General features: G+C 43.4%; 2 protein-coding genes across 2 annotated transcripts; both read right to left on the bottom strand.

Moving 5' to 3' along the window:
• Positions 1 to 11844: 11844 nt before the first annotated feature.
• On the bottom strand, positions 11845 to 15609 carry LOC129738351 (uncharacterized). Its single transcript, XM_055729534.1, has 3 exons — positions 15508 to 15609; positions 15355 to 15465; positions 11845 to 14601 (listed from the first exon to the last, which is right to left on the bottom strand). The coding sequence occupies exons 1-3, from the start codon at positions 15607 to 15609 to the stop codon at positions 11845 to 11847; spliced, it is 2970 nt and encodes a 989-aa protein (XP_055585509.1).
• Positions 15610 to 16258: 649 nt separating this feature from the next.
• On the bottom strand, positions 16259 to 18508 carry LOC129738350 (uncharacterized). Its single transcript, XM_055729533.1, has one exon. It carries the CDS (start codon positions 18506 to 18508, stop codon positions 16259 to 16261), a length of 2250 nt encoding a protein of 749 aa, XP_055585508.1.
• Between the last annotated feature and the right edge of the window lie 1329 nt (positions 18509 to 19837).

Raw genomic sequence — 19837 nt, 5'->3', positions numbered from 1 at the left:
GCCAGCTACGAATCGCATCGAAAAATAAACTTTTTCTCTTAGTGGTAATATTCTTCCTCCCTATAGTCCCGCGCGAAGAGAAACGTCAGTGGCGTTGACATTTACTGATTCCCTTCAGCAACATCCTCCCCCCGGTGGAATCCGGATTTAGTCTGTGTTCCACTATTCTGGACCTCCAAGACCGCCAGGCGAGAAACTGGTTTCATACTCACTCCACTCGATGTTTGGATTAACGCTCTTCTTACTCTGCCATCTTCTGCGGGAATGACCTCTAGAATACGCCCTCTGGTCCATCCGTTACGGCGTGTGTTGTTCACCACAACCACCAGGTCACCATTCTGGATCGGCTTAGTATCTCCAAACCACTTTGTTCGCTTGGTTAAAGTTGGCAAATATTCACGGGTCCAACGTGACCAAAACGTATTTAGTTGTCGCTGAACGATATCTCAAGAGTGGCTTAACAAATCACAGTTCAATTCCTTAACAATCATCGGTTGTCGGATGCCGGTTGAGCTTCCCAAGAGGAAGTGGTTAGGTGTTATAGATTCGCTATTATCAGACTCCAGAGGTAAGTAGGTAAGAGGTCGACTATTAACAATGGATTCCGACTCGACCAGCACCGTGTAGAAACGCTCATCATCCAAATTCTCGTTGTAGGCCTCTAGCATCGCTGTTTTTATTGACCGCACCATCCGTTCCCAGGCTCCACCCATATGAGGTGCGCCTGGGGGGATGAAATGCCAAGCCGTTGTTGTGTTGGTGAACGTCGTTTCGAGCCCCGCGTTTATTTGTTCCCGTAGCACTCTTTCTGCACCTTGGAAATTAGTTCCGTTATCTGTATGAAATTCTACAGGAGCCCCTCTGCGACTTATGAAACGGCGTATTCCCAAAATACAGGATTCAGTAGACAAATTGAAAATTACCTCCAAATGAACAGCCTTTATGGTAAGGCAGGTGAACAGGGCCACCCACCTTTTCACACGGTTCCTGCCAACTTTAACCAGAAGGGGTCCGAAGTAGTCCAGGCCTGCGTAGGTAAAAGGGCGAACTTGAGGTGACAACCTGGCCGCAGGGAGGGGAGCCATTCTGGGGGCGATTGGTTGGCTTTTGTAGACTTTACAGAATTGACATTTTTTTCGGACCAATTTGATTTGTTGTCGCAATGCTGGTATGTAGAAACGTTGTCTGGCTTCGTTGACTACAGTCTCATTATTGGCGTGATTAAATTTGCAGTGTAGATCAAACAATAACAAAAATGTAACGTAGTTATTCTTGGGTAGTATAATCGGATATTTCATATCGTCAGGAACTTTGCGTGCTACTCCGATCCTGCTGTCCATTCGTAGCAGACCACCAGCATCGATTCGTGGAGAAAGTTACTACTGCTTTTGGCGACTTGTAAGCCACTATTTGGCGAGCTTTTCTGGTTCTCTGTCAATATGACCATTTCATCAGGAAACGCCTCCCATTGGGTCATTTTTAAAAGTGTATTTTCTGCTAACTGGAGTTCTTCTCTTTTAATACATCCTGTAGTTCGTGATCCTCGGTGCTTTTGAAAGTATCTTATAAAACGGTGAACATAAGCCGTAGTCCTGAGAAGCCGACCCCACTTCGAGAATCGTGAAAAATCTATAATTGGTTCCGGAATAACAATTTCACGATGGAAGTAACTGCTACGTAGCTCGACATCAGTTTCATTTTCTGGAGCCACTCTTTGTTCCGGCCATTCTTCTTCAGGAAGTGACAAGAACGCGGGACCCGTGAACCAGAGGCTTTGTTTCGAAGATGAGGACGATGACTTACTCCATTTCGTTGCTTCGTCGGCAGGGTTCTGGCGGGACGGCACCCATCTCCATTCATTCCGGTTTGTAAGTTCCGTTATTTCGGTAAGCCGAAAGGCTACGAACCGCGTATATTTGCGAGGATCTCCATTTATCCAACTTATCGCCGTCCTGGAATCGGTCCATAGTGTACGTTTGGTAATGCACAAGGAATGACCTTCTTGGACGAAACGAGCTAAGCGTGCGCCCATCAAGCAGCCTTGAAGCTCCAAACGAGGCACGGACCATGGTTTAAGTGGGGCAACTTTGCTCTTGGCCGCAATCAGTACAACCTGTACTTTCCCAAACGAATTCACGAAGCGGAAGTAGCAGACACAAGCACAGGCGCTTTCGCTGGCGTCTACAAAGGTGTGCAGCTCTACGGTTTTTGCTGCCTCATCGAAATAACTTCGAGGAATCCGAATCTTGTTGATATGGCCACACATGTCAGTCCACTTTTTCCACAGAGAGAAAATTTCCTCATCGACATCATCGTCCCAACCAAAACCTTTTCTCCACACTTCCTGGATGAGCATTTTCCCGAAGACCAGGTAAGAGGCTAACAGCCCCAATGGGTCGAAAAGTGTCATAACGCATTTCAGTATAAGGCGCTTGGTGGGCTTACTTCCTGTTTCGATCAGCTGCGTCAATCTATGCGGCATTGTTGTTGGAAAAAGAAGCTGATCCCGTTCTGACTCCCAAAGGATTCCAAGAACACGCTCGGTTGTTACTTCCTTTGGAGGATTTAGATTCTTCACTGTGTTTATTTCTTGCTCACCTAAGAAGCGTAAAACGTTCAAATCATTTGAGCAAAAGTTGCGTAGCTCAAATCCACCATGCCGATGAATTTCGCGCACCTGGTGCGAAATCTTTTGCGCTTCCTCAACAGTGGCAAAACTTGTACAATAGTCGTCCACATAGTGCCCAGAAACGATGTTATCAACAGCAACTGGATATTCGGCTAAAAACCTTTGAGCGGTGGTGTTCTTCACAAACTGGGCTGTTGCTGGAGAGCTCGTGGACCCGAATGTTGCAACGTCCATCACAAATGTTTCGGGACATTGTTCCGGATTGTCCCGCCATAGGAAAAGCTGAGAACACTGATCCTCCTTTCGAACGCGTATTTGGTGGAACATTTCCTTTATATCTGCGCACACAGCCACAGGATATTGCCGGAAACGGAAAAGTACATTTGGCAGAGCATTCAGTTGATCTGGCCCCTTAAGCAGCATCGAATTAAGTGATATTCCATCAACTTTTGCAGCGGCGTCCCAGATCAACCGTATCTTTTCTGGTTTTTTGGGATTAAAGCTTAGTTCTTTTAGAAATGGGACAGTTACGAATGCCTGTATCTAAAAAACCATTCGTTTGAACGAAATACTTTCTATGAAGAAAAAGAAGGTAATGTTATGGTCTTTTATGAAAAAATTTGAAAAAGAATATTTACCGTTTTTTGTTAAAGAAATTTCTACTTTATTCGTGGTATCTCCCATTGGCCGGCGCACACTTTTTTCAGTCATGGTATTGATCAGTTTCTCCAACTTATACTTCGTAAAATCTATATTTTAGGTGGCTTCACCCTCCTTCTTCAATTTCTGATACTTTTTGGTCCAATACTTCCCTGGAAACTGGAAACTGGAAGCATTTTAGTGGATACAGTTGTTTCGAAATGAACAATTTTGATCGTTTTTGACCACATTTTTGAACGTTTTTTTTTTGGTACCGGTTTTACAGCTTAAGAGCTTTGGAACTATCAAAAAATGGATGTTTGAGGTTGGATTTCAATAAGTCATCACTAGGCAACACTATCAGCTTATCGGAGAAAATTGTTTTGGACATTTCAGCGATCTACCCTTAGTTTTGCGTTTATTGAAAATTAAAAATGCTGGTATGAGACTTGACTTCCTTGATGATCCTTAACCGTTGTTGCCGATCATGTGCTTCACTCCAATGCTTGATTAGAACTTTGTGGACATTATTGACAGTGTTTACATACTTATCCACCACAAAAACTCAGTAATTCTTTGAATAATCAACGGTTTTGTCAGCTATCAATTTGATAATGACGTATTTTAAAGGAAACTGTGCAAAATTATTTTTTTCTTTTTCTCTTGCATCGTACATATCTCAAAGACGCATAAATTTTAAATTTTGAAAAAAATAGGTCGAATATTACTTTTTACAGGCAACAAAATGCTGTCAAAATTTTTAATATCCAATAACTAGTTAACGAGCTATTAGCAAATGAAAGTGTCCCATTTCTAAAAGAACTAAGCTTTAGTTACCGCTCCTAGCGGTAGGTACCACGTGCGTCGGGAATCAAACGATTTCAATTCTTCTGGTGTGGCACGATGGCAATAGCCCTTCTTTTGGTAGTCTCCAATTTGTTGAATAATGCTCTCTTTCATTACAGGATTTTTTGCCATTTTCCTCTCGAGACATCGCAACCTCACAAGAGCCATGGAGTAATTGTTAGGGAGTTCGAAGTGATCGTACCTCCATAGCAATCCAGATTCGTAGCGATCTCCGAGGAGCTGGGTAGTCTGCTTCATCAAACGCAACGCTCTCTCATCCTCAGCACTGAAAACGTTTTTTATCGGTTTCACTCCGATTTCTTCCATATTGAAGTAAGTTTTAAGAACTTCATCAACAGCACTTTCGTTATCGCATTCGCACATGTGGTAATTAAACTCGAGTGACTTGCTGTTGCGTTGTCCGCCCTATACACACCAACCAAGTCTTGTTCGCACCGCTACTGGTTGGCCATCGCTTCCTTCATGAGCCTTCAATGGTACCACGAGTTTCAAATGGTCCACACCAATCAGCATTCGGGGTGTTGCGTTTATATAACCTTCGATTGGTAAACCTTTTAGATGACCAAATGTTTGCTTCAGTTCTTCAATGGGCAAACTCTGGGTAGGCAGCTCCAAAGCATTTATGGTCCCGATACTTGACATCATGAAACGTTTAGTTTGACCAACTCCAGATATTTCAACATCTACTCTTTTGGAATCATATTCAGTACGAGTCACATTGGAAGTCCATTTCAGGCATAGAGGTTTAAATTGACCTTCTAATCCCAGTTGATCTGAGAGCTCTGTTTCCATCATTGAAAGGGATGAACCCTCATCAACGAAAGCAAATGTAGATATTGATTTGTCTCCTTTTTAGAGAGTCACAGGTATAATCCGGAAAAGAAGCGATAAATTTAACGATTGATGGATATGATGTATAACGGGTGTTGGCGATTCTTTTGTAATGTCATCTGAGATCGACTGTGCTCCTGTATTATGGAGGAGGGGATTATGCCGTGCATCACAGCCATTTATACCGCAACGATTTTGGTTTCTGCAAATCTTTCGGCGATGATCGTAAAGGCAAGTTCTGCAGAGCCCAAGTTTTTGAACAAGCTTCCATCTCTCATCAACGCTCAAATTCAAAAAGGTTCGGCAGTCCTTTGAGCGGTGTTCTTCTACGTTGCATGCTGCGCACAAAATTGGATTTCGCTCTCGAAACGCCCCGTACATTTGTTGCTGAGGTTTGTCCACACTCCCCCCGATATCGGAGTGTACAAAGCTGTGATCGGGTTTCAACTTTTCGCGCCTCGAGTGGGATCTCTGTTCCTCAGTGAAAGACGTCACGCTATATGCATCGTTGACTACCTCCTCCATGAAGTTTCCGAATGTTCTGAGGTTTATCGTTTCCGCAGATCTACGGAAACTGGCCCATTTCATCCGGTAGTCAGCGGGGAGTTTGCTCACTAATTCTCCCATCAAAGAAGGGTTGGCCAAGTGTTCCGTTATATTGGCAGCCTCGATATGATCGCATAGCGCCTGAACTTTTGTTCCAAAATCGATCAAAGTGTCCAGTCTTTCAGATTTTGGCAATGCAGTTTCTTTCAATTTCTAGATCAAAGCTTCGATTAGAAGTTCGGGTCGTCCAAAGCGCATCCTCAATGCCTCGATGACGGACGGTACTGAAGCTGGCAGTATAAGTCGGCTACGAACTGCTTCCCAGGCCTGTCCCTTCAAACATCGTTGCAGGCGAATCATGTTTTCACCTTGACTAAACCCGCAGGCTTCTGTCTTGTAGCTGTACTGGCTGATGAACACTGGCCAGTCAGCTGGGTCCCCAGTGAACAAGGAAAGGTCACGTGGCAGCATTTGACGAGTGGCTAGCTGCTGTTGAGTTGGTCCTGCACAAGCTGTCTCTCTGTTATCGAAGACTTGTTTGGCTACTGGAATTTGAGCTGAATCTTGAGGTTTTGTAATTCGTATATGGCTTGCGCTCACCGGCACTTCCTTCAAAGGAAACCTCGGTACTTCTGACGTTGGTCCTGGATATACTGGGTTATCGATTCCTTGTTTAGGTACTTTTGGTTTGGTACCTGTCGTTTTGACATTAGGGTGTGTCGTACATGGGGATGATGCAGTTTCACCTAGCTTTAGTGGTACTGGATTATCAATCACTGATGGTGGCCCCTGATCAGACAACCTGATCTGACACAAACGTAGCTGGTCTTGAAGCTCCTGAAGTTGTTTTGAAGATGGATTCTCCTCATTGCGACATGCCAAAAGTTGTTGTTGAAGCTGATGGAAGCAAGGACTAAAAAAATCGTATTCAAATCGGAGCAGCCAAGAAACAAAACCGCGCGTAGTTCACAAAAGTTCTGACCACAGTAGGTTCGCGACTCAGCAAACACGTGATTGTAGGGGATTTTTTTCAAGGGGAATCCGATCGCCAGAAAATCGTGAGCGAGCCGTGGCAGAAAACCTCGCGAACCTCGCGATTCTGGTTCGTGAACCAAATTGGAAAACGCATTGCACACTTGATGGTCGTGTTTTTCGTTTTGTTATTTTGTCTCCACATGGTTGTTGATTGCGCCAAATGCAACGCGTGGACAGATGAAATAAATCGATTTTTCAAAGTTTTCATAACAATTTCTTGAAAATAATTTACAATGTTGTAAATTTAAACATGTATATAATTTGTGAATTGAAGTTTGTCCTTTCTGATGTTAAACAACGTCAAATTTGGCAAATTTGTATATAGAGTTTCGAAAGGATGCAATCTGGCCCAGTAACAGATAGAAAAAATATTGATTTAATTATCCGAAGGATAAAAAGGTCCTCCGCATCCTAAAAAGATGTATGGGGTGGGGGAAGGATAAAAAAAATACAAATCCAATCTAGAAATGTGCTACTTCGGCATCTTAATTGTATCCCTTTTGTTATTTTCTAGTTTCTTCCGAAGTTCAAATTGAGGAAGTTATATAAGTTTGGAATTTCAAATTTCATGTCATCGCAGAAAAAAAGGAGGCATTAACCGTACGATGAAGTTTTGAAAGCGAGGGAAAACCATTGAGATAATTAAGAATTTCAATGTTTCAAACTCATTGCGGACCAAATACAAGATATCTAGTGTTTTTCGCTTGACGCGTTTCCGAGCCGGACAAACCGGGCAATTTTAAATAGAAACCTAGCAAAATCCGGGCAATTAATTTTAAAAATGTCCATAAATCCGAGCATTATCTGGGCAAAAAAACTTTTTTGTCCTACGCTATTTCTCTAATATGAGCAGATAATAATGACGAATTAAAAATAGCAGGAAAAACATTCAACAAGCTCAATCAAAGGAAATCCAGGCAATAAACGTAGATTTCAAATCCATGAGTTTGATCAAGATCAAGTTCAAAATAAATGTGAAAGATAACTATAATTGAAAAATTTGCATTTAAATTTTTGAAAACTGCTTTTTTACTACTGTTTTGAAATAAAAAAGATCTTTTTTTTAATTCAACTGATTTTGGATGCAACGAAATATTGGTGTTATTCAAAGTTACAGAGCCATACCTAGTTCAGAAATATTTCAAAAAAATTTCAGAACATTCTCATTTTGCAAAATATTTTCAATGGCATCTTATTTGATTTTCATTACTACTTAAATTTGACATGCATACTACATTTGGACTAGTGTGAACATATTCGATTTTTATTTTTAAAATATTTCAAATATGTACGATTTGCGATTGATATTTCAAATTCCTAATTTCAGCTGAAAATCCGAATGATGAACAAAATTTGAAAACAAATAATTCAATGTTCACGATTCAAAATCCATTTTTTAAAATTCCTTTTCTGGATTCAAAATTATACAATTGATTTAAAAAATTAGGATTGAAAATTCTTTCTCATAAATTCTTAATTTCATATTCGTGATACTTAATTTGAAACTGTACAATTTAAATTCGAATTCTGAGTTTTGAAATAAGTTCTACGAATATTTGAATCTAATTTGTGGATTAAGAATTCCGAATTCAAATAGTAAAGTGTAACTTTTTCATTCAGAATTGAGTCATCAGAGCAACACAATTCCAAAATCGGGATTCCCTAATCCAAAATGAATTTCAACTGAATATTTTTGAATTTGGAATAAGCAATTTTCAATCATTAATTTGTCCATTCCAAACTCTATGCAAAGAGTGAGAAAATATAAATTTTAATAGCAAAATTCGTATAAGCGGATTCAGAAATGTTAAAATAAAATCTGAAAAACAAACTCCGTACTTACTAACAGTTCGAAACATAGAGTGATGAACCCATAAAAAGAATTTTGATAGTTTTAAATCATAAATAATGAATAATTAATTTGAATTTATTCATTTTCAAGTTGCGTTGTGAATTTTGATGATCGAAAAATAATCTTCAGATTATAAGTAGATAAAAATGACGAAAAAATGGTAGATAAAAAAAATAGCAGAAATCAATTCAAGAAGCTCAATCGAAGGAAATTCAGACAATAAACGGTGATTTCAAATCCAGTAGTAAGATCGAGATCGGATTCAGAATTAATGTTAGAGATTATTATAATTTAAAAATAACAATGCAAGTTTGTAATTTATTTTCCGACGTATCATTAATTCTATCGGTTTTTATCATTGATTGAGTATCATACTCATTTTTGTTACTTAAAAAGATTTGAATTGAGAATAACATGAATTTATTGTAATATTTAAAAACTACCGTCCCGTTATTGTGGTCAAAGTCCGTTTTCGCTTTGACAAAATAAAGTACGCACTCTTATAATTCGGGTTTTTTCTCTTCTTGGAAAATTGTTGCGTCTTCTTATAAGTTAAAAAGAATTCAATTCTCTGCAAAAACCGTTGGAACTAAGGATTTCATTATTTCTTCATCCTTTTAGGGGCATGTGAATAAGGTGGTGAAAAAGCAAGTTTCCGTAGATATTTGTATCCCTCAAGCCAAAACCCCTCAAGAAAGTTTTTTTTTAAGAAAAATTACTTGAAAACTCTTCTTTGATTATTGAATTAATTTATCAATTTTTTATGATATTCACTTTAATCCAAAATAATCATTGATACGTTTGCATGTGTTTTCTTATTGAAACTTTACATATGGAACTGTGGTTGTCTTTTCCAAAAAAACAGTTATGGAATTTTACACTCAAACTCTACTACTGAAATGTAGTGATTTGGATGAAATTGTAAAGCTCTAAGATTTGATTTGATTATTTATTTCTTAAACGGTTGTTAAAGATCATTATTAGGGCCTTCTTGTGTCCATTCTAATCCATAATTTTGTCAAAAAGCTTTGTTTAATTCAATTGACCACCCAGGAGTTGACATGGCAGAATGAATTTGATTTAATATTTAGAGTTTCGTTAATCTTGAAATGTTGTCAGTTATCTTTAAAAAAAATTTTAATAAACTTAAAAATAAAACAGAAATATTCCATACAATAATTTTTTTTTTTAATTTATTTAAAGACCCATACAATAATTGAAAGAACAGTGGAAAATGAAGAACTTCCTGCTGCTGCTTGAAGCACAATTTATTACCCGTACGCGTACCTAAAGAGACTCACAGCCTGCCTACGGAAGAAAATCGAATAACCACGCGTTCCCTTCCCAAAAAAAGTTCATGAACCATTTCGCTAAATGGTTCGTGAGCCAAAATCGCGGTGAAAAATTTTCATGTATGTTACGATTTCCACGAGCGAGACAGGATTCAAAATCCAAAAGAATCGTTTGTTGGTTGGACTGCCTCGCTCGTGTTTCGTATGGTTCGCGAACCTAAGGGATTTTTTTTCACAGCCTGCTCGCGCTTTGACGAACCTTTACGGGTAAAAATCGTAGACGAGCGGGAATCGCCACTCGTGTACACGATTTTATTAGTCCTTGGATGGAAGGCATTCGACATCAGTATAGTTCTTTCCACCGCACCATTCTCCTTAATTGCCAAAGGATTTTCCGGGTTTTCACAACACTGCGCTTCTTCTTGAGGAATCGATGACAACTCAGGACAATGTTCCGTCCTCTTCGACAGGCTTATGGCTCCCTTCATGATGAAACCGGTTTGACCAATCACCCAGTCATTAATACGTTTTTCCTTTTCGACGGGATCGACTTCTGGTTGAGCTTTATCCTTACGGGATCGTATACTCTCTTTTTCTCCTTCCTCATGGAGCGATTCCTCCATCGCACGATATTTTGCAATTATGAAGCGCCTTTCAAGCTCCTTTTCCTCCTCCAGGCGCTTTAGCTCTATTTCCAGCTTCGCTTTCCGGACGGAGGACGTGGTTCGGATAGAGGACGCTTTGTTGGAAACGTTGAGACATTTGGCACACAACCATTTAAGAGTTTTAACTTCTTCGTTGACTCCAGCACAGGAGAAATGCCACCAGGCATCACACTGGTCACACGCAACTAAGTTATCGGCTGAGTCTGGCCGGCGGCATGCTACGCAGTTGTAAGCGTTGTCCAACTCGGTGGTATTAAAATCGTCGTCACTCGAACTTGCTGGTTGCAATCCCATCGTGAATATTTTGAAGATTGTTAGCGAGGCAGGAATCAAAAGTCGTAGAAAACTGGTTTTGACAGTGTATTACTTCAAAATCTAAAATATAATATAAAGGTAGTTTTATAATTGTTGTTTTGCAGTTCATTTTACCTATCTTACATTCAGTACACGACCTGAAATCTATTCTCAAACCTCCGCTAACAGTGCCAAGTTCGAATTCCTGACGCCTGACGATACCTGATAGAAAATGCATTTTAATAGTTGTATTACAACATGGATGAGGTTCCAATAAATTACCACACTTGGTTTTTGGTCGTACTGGAATTTCCCAGCCACCTGTGTTACAATCTGCGTATGACGCCTGCCTATCAAATACAAGTTAGGATTTGAAAATGAACGAGTGAAAATCAATGTTTGAAAATCTTACTTTCTCCAACTAAACTAATGGCTGTAACTATTGATTGCAAATTCACTGCGATCGATCGATAAATGAACTCTAAATTAATATTCAAACTTCTATACTAAAATTACTGCCAAATAAGTAAAAATCCACGCTTACGCCAGCTACGAATCGCATCGAAAAATAAACTTTTTCTCTTAGTGGTAATGATCTTCCTCCCTCTCAGTCCCGCGCGAAGAGAAACGTTAGTGGCGTTGACATTTACTGATTCCCTTCAGCAACACTTGTGTATATTTCACGAAGAAAAAGAATAACAAAATTCCTGCAACAGGAGCACTTTTAGGTTAGATAGTCTTTAGAATATTTTACAAATTACTTACTGTAGTAGCTCTTCGCTATCGTGCAACACTTTTACGGGCAACTTAGAAGAAGTCTGTTCGTAGGAACCTTTGTATATAATCGTTTTAATTAGTTTTAAGCTAGTTTAAGTAGATTGTTCAATTTTACCTGTCCTTGTACGTTCTAGTCAACAAATTTAGTTTAAGGTTTTCTAGGTTATCCAATTTGCACGTAGATCCTATTTTTAGTAATATTTTTAATTAATTTCAGCTAAATTCAATTCACTGTATTAGTGCTTACCAAATAGGAATAAAAGAAAAATAACAACCTAGCAACTTTAGAATAATTAATTCGGATTTTTATAAGAAAGCTTTTTAACTGAATCGAACACGTTTCACTCGTTTCACCTTCTCCAGTTTTCTTTTTCTCCACACAGTTCGGCGGCCGGTTCGCTTGTTCGTCAACGGTTGTCACGGCTGACGTTTGTTGTCGACAACCAGGGACGGACTAGGCTCGCTGGTCGACGTGGCGCGCGCAACACTCCCCCCTTCAATGCACCGAAGATCCATCTGAGTTGCATTTCCTCCTACGCCGACGTCGAGCACCGCGAGTTTGACGAATGGTCGCTCGTATATACCTTTAGCGGTCTGCACTGTAGCCCACCTGACTTGCCCATCTGGTGCTACATTAGTGGCGATCACTCGCCCCTTGGGCCAGCAGTTGCGAGGAAACCGTGCGTCAACAATGACCACGATGTCGTTGACCTTGATCGGCTTCGCTTCAGTGAACCACTTCGCTCGACGAGTCAGTGAAGGGAGGTAGTCATGCAGCCATTGCTTCCAAAATTGATCCGCTAGGCTTTGTGACATCCGCCAGTTCTGCCGCAATCGGGTGGGGTTGTCATCGAAGCAGGTCCACGGCAGCATTCCATTCGACGACCCCATGATGAAATGGTTAGGTGTCAGCACAGGAGATTGATCGTCGCCAAGAGGTATTTCCGTCAGGGGTCTCGAGTTGACGATACTTTCCACCTCAATGAGCGTACTCCGCAGCGTTTCGTCGGATGGCAGACGACTCGGAAGCAGCTTCTCCAGGTTCTGTTTGACCGTCCGAATCAGCCTCTCCCAAGCTGCTCCCATGTGAGGGGACATAGGAGGGATGAAGTGCCAGGTGGTTTGAGGTGAAGTAAATTCCGCTACGATCCTATCGTGGTCCAATTCTTCGAGTGCGGCGTGTAGCTCCTTCTTGGCCCCTACAAAATTCGTACCATGGTCGCTGTATATGGCGACTGGTACTCCCCTCCTGCCCATGACGTTGCGCAGAGCCATGATACACGAATCAGTTGTCAGTGAGTGCGCGACTTCCAGGTAGATTGCCCGTACGGTCAGGCAAGTGACTAAGACCCCCCAGCGTTTCTCCGTTCGGCGGCCTATGGATACCGTCATTGGGCCGGAATAATCCACCCCCATGTGGCTGAAAGGTCGACTGTAGGCCGCTAGACGAGCAGGCGGCAGATCGCTCATCAGCGGTGCTTGTGGTCGAGCTCCTTCGTTCTTGCAGGTTTGACAGCTATTGCGGACCGACTTGTAGACTGCCTTGAGGTGAGGAATGTAGAAGCGTTGTTTCAGCTCATTTACGATGGTTTCGTGGTTCTGATGCAGGAAGCGTTGATGGACGTCCAGTACGATAAGCCGAGTAATATGGTGGTCTCGTGGCAGAATGACGGGATTGGCGATGCTGCTATCGATGAACTGGCAAGCGTTGGTTCGTCCGCGAATCCGTAGAATCCCCTTTTCATCCATGATCGAACAGAGGCGGTAGATGGAGCTGCTTTTGGGAATCGGTTTTTCACACGGTTTTTGGAGCTTTGTAGACAGGATGGCGATTTCCTCAATATACGTGCTCCTCTGGGCCACCTGGTAGAGATAGCTCTCGGCCATGACAAACTCATCACGGGAGAAAGGTTTGTGCGCCTTCGGAGAATTTCGGAAGGACCGTTGCATATTTTTGATGGCTCTGAACACATACGCAGTAGTTTTCAAAAGGACTGTCCATTTGCTGAACCGGCTAGCATCGATGATCGGGTCGAAAGCCTTGAAATGAAGATGTAGATGCGGACGTAGCTCCGTATCGGTCGCCTTCACAATCTGCGAGGTCGTTGGCCACTCTTCCTCGGGGTTTCGAAGAAAATCAGGTCCACAAAACCATCTGCTGGATGCACTCAAGTCAGGACATCCCTTCCACTTGGTCCCATCATCCGCCACGTTCAACTTTGTGGGAACCCACCGCCATTCTTTTATCTCCGTCGACTCCAGTATCTCGCTAATTCGAACTCCTACAAACTGGCTATAGCGCCGGTGATCCGAATGCAACCAGCACATCACGTCCCTCGCATCGGTCCAGAAGTAGCGCCTTTGAACCTTTATCGAAAGAGATCCCATAATAGAATCCGCCAGTCTGACTCCAATGACGGCCGTCTGCAGCTCAGATCGCGGAACAGATAGGAATTTTAGCGGAGCGACCCTGGTTTTTGCTCCAGCTAGCGAACACTCCACGGTACTTCCTTCTTGGAACCGCAGATAGACGACGGCCGCAAATCCATTCTCGCTTGCGTCCACGAAAGTGTGCATTTGTACGACGGTGTTCTCTCCTGCAGAAGTTGCGATGCGATAGCAGCGAGGAATTTTCACGTTCGAAACTTGAGGGAGAATCCGCAACCAGGTCAGCCATTTTTCGAAGTGACAGTCGTGAATCTCCTCATCCCAGTCGACGGACGCTCTCCAAATCTCCTGAAGAAGGCTTCGAAGGAACATGAGGAAGTGGCTGATCAACCCGAGTGGGTCGAACGCCATCATCAGGGTCCGAAGCACTTCACGCTTCGTCGGTCGTCTATTACCAGCCAATAACTCAGCGTCATGGCGGGCGGATACCTTGTATGTGAAGTAGTCGGCTTTCGTATCCCACCACATTCCGAGCACTTTTCCGGTGCTCCCCGCTTCCCCTATGCTCAGATTCTTCTCGTTGGTCCCTTCCCCGTCAAGCGCAGCAACGACCGCCGGTGAGTTTGATATCCAGTTCCGCATCAAAAATCCACCGGACTCGTGGATCTTCTTCACGTCCGTAGCTAGCTGCATTGCTTCCTCCTCCGTTTCGGCACTGATGAGCATATCGTCCACGTAATGCTGGTGAATGATAGCGTCGATCGCATCCAGATATTCCTGCTCGAACTGTGTTACATATAAGTTTTACTATACGTTAGTCAATGTACTTTCGATACGATATGAGCGAATGGCAACATTATTTTTGATAAAACCCATCCCTTAACTAAATTACATTAAGCGTATAACAGAAACCGATCTCATCCCTGATCGGAAAAAATTCGAACACAAACCAGCACGGTTTGACAGAATTCGAGCAGAAGACGGCAAATTCCTACAGGGATGAAACAAGAAAAAATCCCGTCTGACAGATCCAGTTCCGGGAGAAAATTAAGAAGTGTCGGACGGAAAAATTCGGGACAGCGTGCTTGCTGTCGAGTTAAACGCGTGTGCGCAGAAATTGGGGCACAAAAAGCCCTCGAGTGAGACGGAAAAGAAGCCTGCGATCCGCAACAGAGCGACAGCATCGGAAAAGGCGGATCCACACCGCACATCTAATCCGTTTCTGAGGTCCACCAACGGCCGAGCAAAGACCGACGCCGATCCGATAGGAGAATCCAAAAAGAAACCCGCCGCCACGCCCGGAACGATTGCCATCGTGGAAAATCCCATGCAAAAAGGGGTCTACAAAGGCCCCTTCTCCTTTTTTATTTCTACCCCAGTTCATTTCATCACTACACGTCCCTTCCGGCGCAGAGAACCTCCGAAGGAAAAGAACGGCAAATAAGCCAAGGTGGTGGCCAAAACTGAGTGCCAGCAGAAACGACGTGGAATCGTCCACAGGGTGATTTGACAGCTTCATCAGCAGGCAGTTGGCTGTACCAGTGGCAGCACAAGGGTGATCACCAGCCACATATCATCATCTCCAGTTTCGTCCCCACTGCGCCAGCAGTTGCAGCATTCTACAGCGTCCTGTTTGGGATTATTCAGGTGCTTTAAAAGCACAATTTAAGGCGGTTTCGGCAGGAAAATCACCACCTGCGGTGCCAGCTGCACGTCTTCGATCCCATCGTCGATCGAAACAATTGGGACATCGGCCCCCGAGGTGCTCGCAATCCGCTGCGTTCGCAGCAGCATCAGTCAAGGGGATTGGGGTCTCCGGTTTAAAGCAGCTCCAGCAGGAATTTTCTCACCACATCAGCATCCACTGTGCCTTTTCGGTTCGACCATCATTTCCGTGGCCCTAGGTGCTACCGATCGGTTACCACGTCAGCAGAATTTCCCATGCCGCACTATCAGCTGTGGCAACCGTGGCCTGGTCGGCCGCACATCAACGGAAGCGTAAACCGCGCTCAATCAAGTGGACAGCTAGCAACAACAACGGTGGTGCCCAGACGCATCAGCTCCAGCAGTAGAATCTGCTCTCCGGTTTGCAGCACAGCATCAGCATTTGCGTTGGCCAGTGAACGTCATCAGCAGCGCAGGCTGCTATCCATCAGTGCGCTGGCAAAAATCAACTGTGGCATCGGCCACTTGGACAGAACGAAAACGGCAGCAGATCCGAAACTAGCACCGAAGGCGGCGAAGGAAAGTTTGCCCACATCAGGACAGAAGATGAAGCGGAACCGTGGCCACACAGTGCGCTGCAGCGCTTTCATGGAGGATGCCGTAAGTGAATATTAAAATCTGATCGCAATGTAATAGGGGAATGTGGGGTAAAATGTTGCCAAAATTATAAAGCAAACTAAAATTTAAAGTTTTGAGAATCATTTATTCGTAGCTTTGCCTACGGTAAGCCAACTTCCCATAATAACTGCTTTGCGTGGGTGTTCTTGACGTATTGGGCGGCGGTACTTGGAGAGCAGCACGCCCCAAAGGACATTACTTGCAGCACGTATACGCTGGGTGTAGCGTCATCTGGATTCTCCTTCCAAAAGAACCGTAGGCAGTGCTGGTCCTGAAGTCTCATCAGGACTTGGTGGTACATTTCCCTGAGGTCACCGGAAACAGCTACGCGGAACTCCCGAAATCGCACCAGAACTGAAAAAAGAGAAGCCAGCAGGTCGGGTCCTTTGAGCAGAACGGAATTAAGGGATACTCCATAACAGCTTGCCGCTGCGTCCCACACAACCCGTATCTTTATGGGCTTGTTAGGGTTGACTACCGGAAATATCGGAAGATACCAGACCCGGTTGTTGGACATCTCTAGCTCTTCCTTCGTTAACTTTCGTATGTATCCTTTGGTCAGGTACTCTTGCATTTTCGCATTCATTGCTTGCGCAAGGTTTTTATCCTTCTGCATCCGTCGATACAAACATTCCCATTGCCGTAATGCCATCGCTCTACTGTCCGGAAGCCGCACGTTGTCATAACGCCACAGAAGACCGGATTCATAATGGCCATTCTTGCGTGTCGTCAGCGTTGCCAGGAGTTCGTTGGCTCGTTGATCGTCTTTAGACAGGAGCAGTTTTTCCGGTTTGCTGATTCCGAGGCTCTCCAGAGAGAAGTACTTTTCCATGGCTTCGTGCAACTCCTGGTCCGTATCGGTCTCGCACTGGCATAGCTGAACGCTGTGATGATTGACATGGCTGACATCGTCGTTCGTTTTGCAACAGCACCCGTAAATCATCCATCCCAACCGAGTTTTGACGGCTATGGGCTCGTTTGGCTTGCTTTCGCGGGATTTCATCGCATTTCCCAGACTTGCATGATCCAATCCGATGAGGAGTCGCGGGCTGACTTCTTCGTAAGATTCCACCGGCAAACCTCCAAGATGCCGATACTTCTCCTGCAGCTGAGGAATTTGCAGCGTCTGTGGTCGCAACTGCAGACTCCTAACAATGTGAACTTCGTGAAGCGGAAACTTTTTTGATGGATTTAGGATGCTTGAAATCTGGAAGTTAACCTTCTGTGACAGGCTCTCCGTTCTGTTCGCACCACTGGTCCATCGAAGACAGAGGGGTTTTGTGGGTCCTTGCACTCCAAGTTCGTCCGCCAGACTCTGTTCCATCAGTGTGAGTTCCGAACCGTCGTCTACAAAGGCGTAGGTTCGAATCGACTTTGCCGGACCATGTAGAAGAACTGGAACGAATCTGAACAGGATTTCGGACTGTCCTTGGTGTACGTTGCTGCTGGTATTTGCTGGAGCTTGAGGAGTTGGTGTTGAAGGAGTAGCTGTTGTGGTCGTCGATTGCCTTGCTTCGCTGTGTAAAAGAGAGTTATGCAAATACTTACAGCCATTGACACTACACGCCTTTTTCTGCTTGCATGGACCGTAATGTTTGCGCAGGCATTTCCGACAAACGTTGAATTCTCGTATTACTGCCCATCTGGAATCGTAGCTGAGCTCCTTGAACCGTTTGCATTCCGCCAATGATGAACAGCTTCCTTTACATCCGGGGCATGCCTTGGCGAAGTCTTTTGAAAAGGGTTTGTTGCTCCCTTGAGCGACCGACGGTTTCTCCGATGGTTGACGGTCTTCTTCTGCGTGATGATTCAAAAACCCATCCTTTTTCGAAGATCTAAAACGGTTATCACTGCCAGCAGAAATTGAGACCGCGCTAGCATCTTCGGCGATAAAACGGAGCCACGAGCTGAAGTCCAAGAGATTTGGGTTGAGTGTATTTCGGGAATTTCTTGCCCAGTCTAGCTTCAGCGTTGGCGGCAATCGTTCCACTAACTCGTATCTCAAGGAAGCGTTGTTGATAAAATCCCCAATTTCGCATGCTTCCACCGTCGCCACCAGATTCTCGACACTGAGGGCGAATTGGATCACCGTATCCAACCTTTCGATGTTAGGAGACGGTAATGCCCGAATCTTCCTGACGATAGCCTGAATGATCGTTTCTGGTCGTCCATACAGCATCTTGAGGGTGTCCATAACTCCTTGTACGTTCGATGGATGGAGCATGCGACACTTTACTGCCTCTAGCGCTTTTCCTTTAAGACATTTCCGCAATCTCAGCATGTTTTCTTCATTCGAGAATCCGCATAGCTGGGAGGACGAGTTGTACCGTGAAGACTGACCTTCCCCCATCGTCTTGATCTCCTGCATGTGCGCCGTTCAGGTGTTCATCGAAGTGCTGCTCCCACCTTTTGATCACCTCACGATTGTCCGTCAGGATACCCCCGTCCTTATCCCGGCACATTTCGGCTTGCGGCACGAAGCCTTTGCGGGATGCGTTGAGTTTCTGATAGAACTTTTTGTTTCTTGGGAACGATGCAGCTGCTCCAGCTCCTCGAGCTCCTAGATGAGATCCTAGGCTTCAGCTTATTGTATAATATAAATTACACTCATTAACTACAGAAATTATTTTTTTTATAATTCGTTTATTTGAAACGGCTCGTACCGCAGGTTTTAAGGAGACAAAGTCTGTTTTTTTTTGTATTTACCATTGAGGTGCTTGGGATCAGAGGGGTGCAAGTGCCTAAATGATAGTTTCGAGAAAATGCACTTCAAAGTTTCATATATTTTTCGAATTCAAACAGTTTTATTTAAATCAAAAAAGTGTTCAAAAAAATTATAAAAAATTTGATCCGATCACCAGATGTGCATTGAAACCAGTGTTCTGAATATCACTCATTTTCAATGAATGTTTCAGATTGCACTTCGCACCTGAACGTACAGCGGTCGGGTTTCGTTATTGATTGCTACTGGACCTACCCGATCATCGATCGTTCAATTCATCGCTAAAATACAGATCACCTCGCACGATGCTTGCTGTCAAAACAGTGCAGCACCATCATCAAATTGGAATATCACCAATGCGCAATGCATATGGCGAATCTTGTTGGTCTTCGATCAGGAGTGAATGGATCAGGCAGTGAGTGAATGATACATGAAGCCGATCATTAGCGTATTTTGTTTGATTTGATATAAAGCAAATTAATAAATTTATTTGTTGTTATAACGTTTTTTAACATCAGTATGATCAAAATCAAATTGCAGTTGTGTTTGTGAGGGAAAGATGTTCACTTTCGCCGTGTTTTTCAATTTTTACAAGTTCTCTTATTATAATGTCGTACGTCACGTTAAAACTACTGAAAATTTATGGTGTCCCGCACAACTGTTTGATTTTTCTCGTCCTGCAAAAAATAATTTTGAATTTCATATAATTCAGGCAGATACTGAGTGAGCTACATTCAGAATGGATCAGTTTGTATCTTACTCATCTCCGATATGCGATGTTTGCTGAACCGATGATTCTGAATGATGCGACTCGGTTTGCATAGCTGATAGGAGCGCTGATCGAGATTGCATACCAGCCAGGCGAAGCAGTAGCGAGAGGCGCTATCCCATTATACAATCGGAATGTTTCCAACAGGAAACGCATCCTGAGTGTTTGTTTTGATTGATTTTCGGACC

Source organism: Uranotaenia lowii, chromosome 1 (assembly GCF_029784155.1).
Source record: "Uranotaenia lowii strain MFRU-FL chromosome 1, ASM2978415v1, whole genome shotgun sequence".
Taxonomy (NCBI): domain Eukaryota; kingdom Metazoa; phylum Arthropoda; class Insecta; order Diptera; family Culicidae; genus Uranotaenia; species Uranotaenia lowii.
The sequence above is the reverse complement of the archived record's forward strand: the minus strand, read 5'-3'. Positions and strand labels throughout refer to the sequence as shown.

Bases quoted from the DNA above. Each gene is read 5' to 3' on its own strand.
- LOC129738351 (XM_055729534.1), bottom strand. From the start codon at position 15,609: ATGCTGCTGCGAACGCAGCGGATTGCGAGCACCTCGGGGGCCGATGTC. The intron at 15,466-15,507 runs GTGATTTTCCTG...GTGCTTTTAAAG, and splicing joins TGCAGCTGGCACCGCAGGTG to CACCTGAATAATCCCAAACA. The intron at 14,602-15,354 runs GTACAGCCAACT...TATGTAACACAG, and splicing joins TCACCCTTGTGCTGCCACTG to TTCGAGCAGGAATATCTGGA.
- LOC129738350 (XM_055729533.1), bottom strand. From the start codon at position 18,508: ATGGGGGAAGGTCAGTCTTCACGGTACAACTCGTCCTCCCAGCTATGC.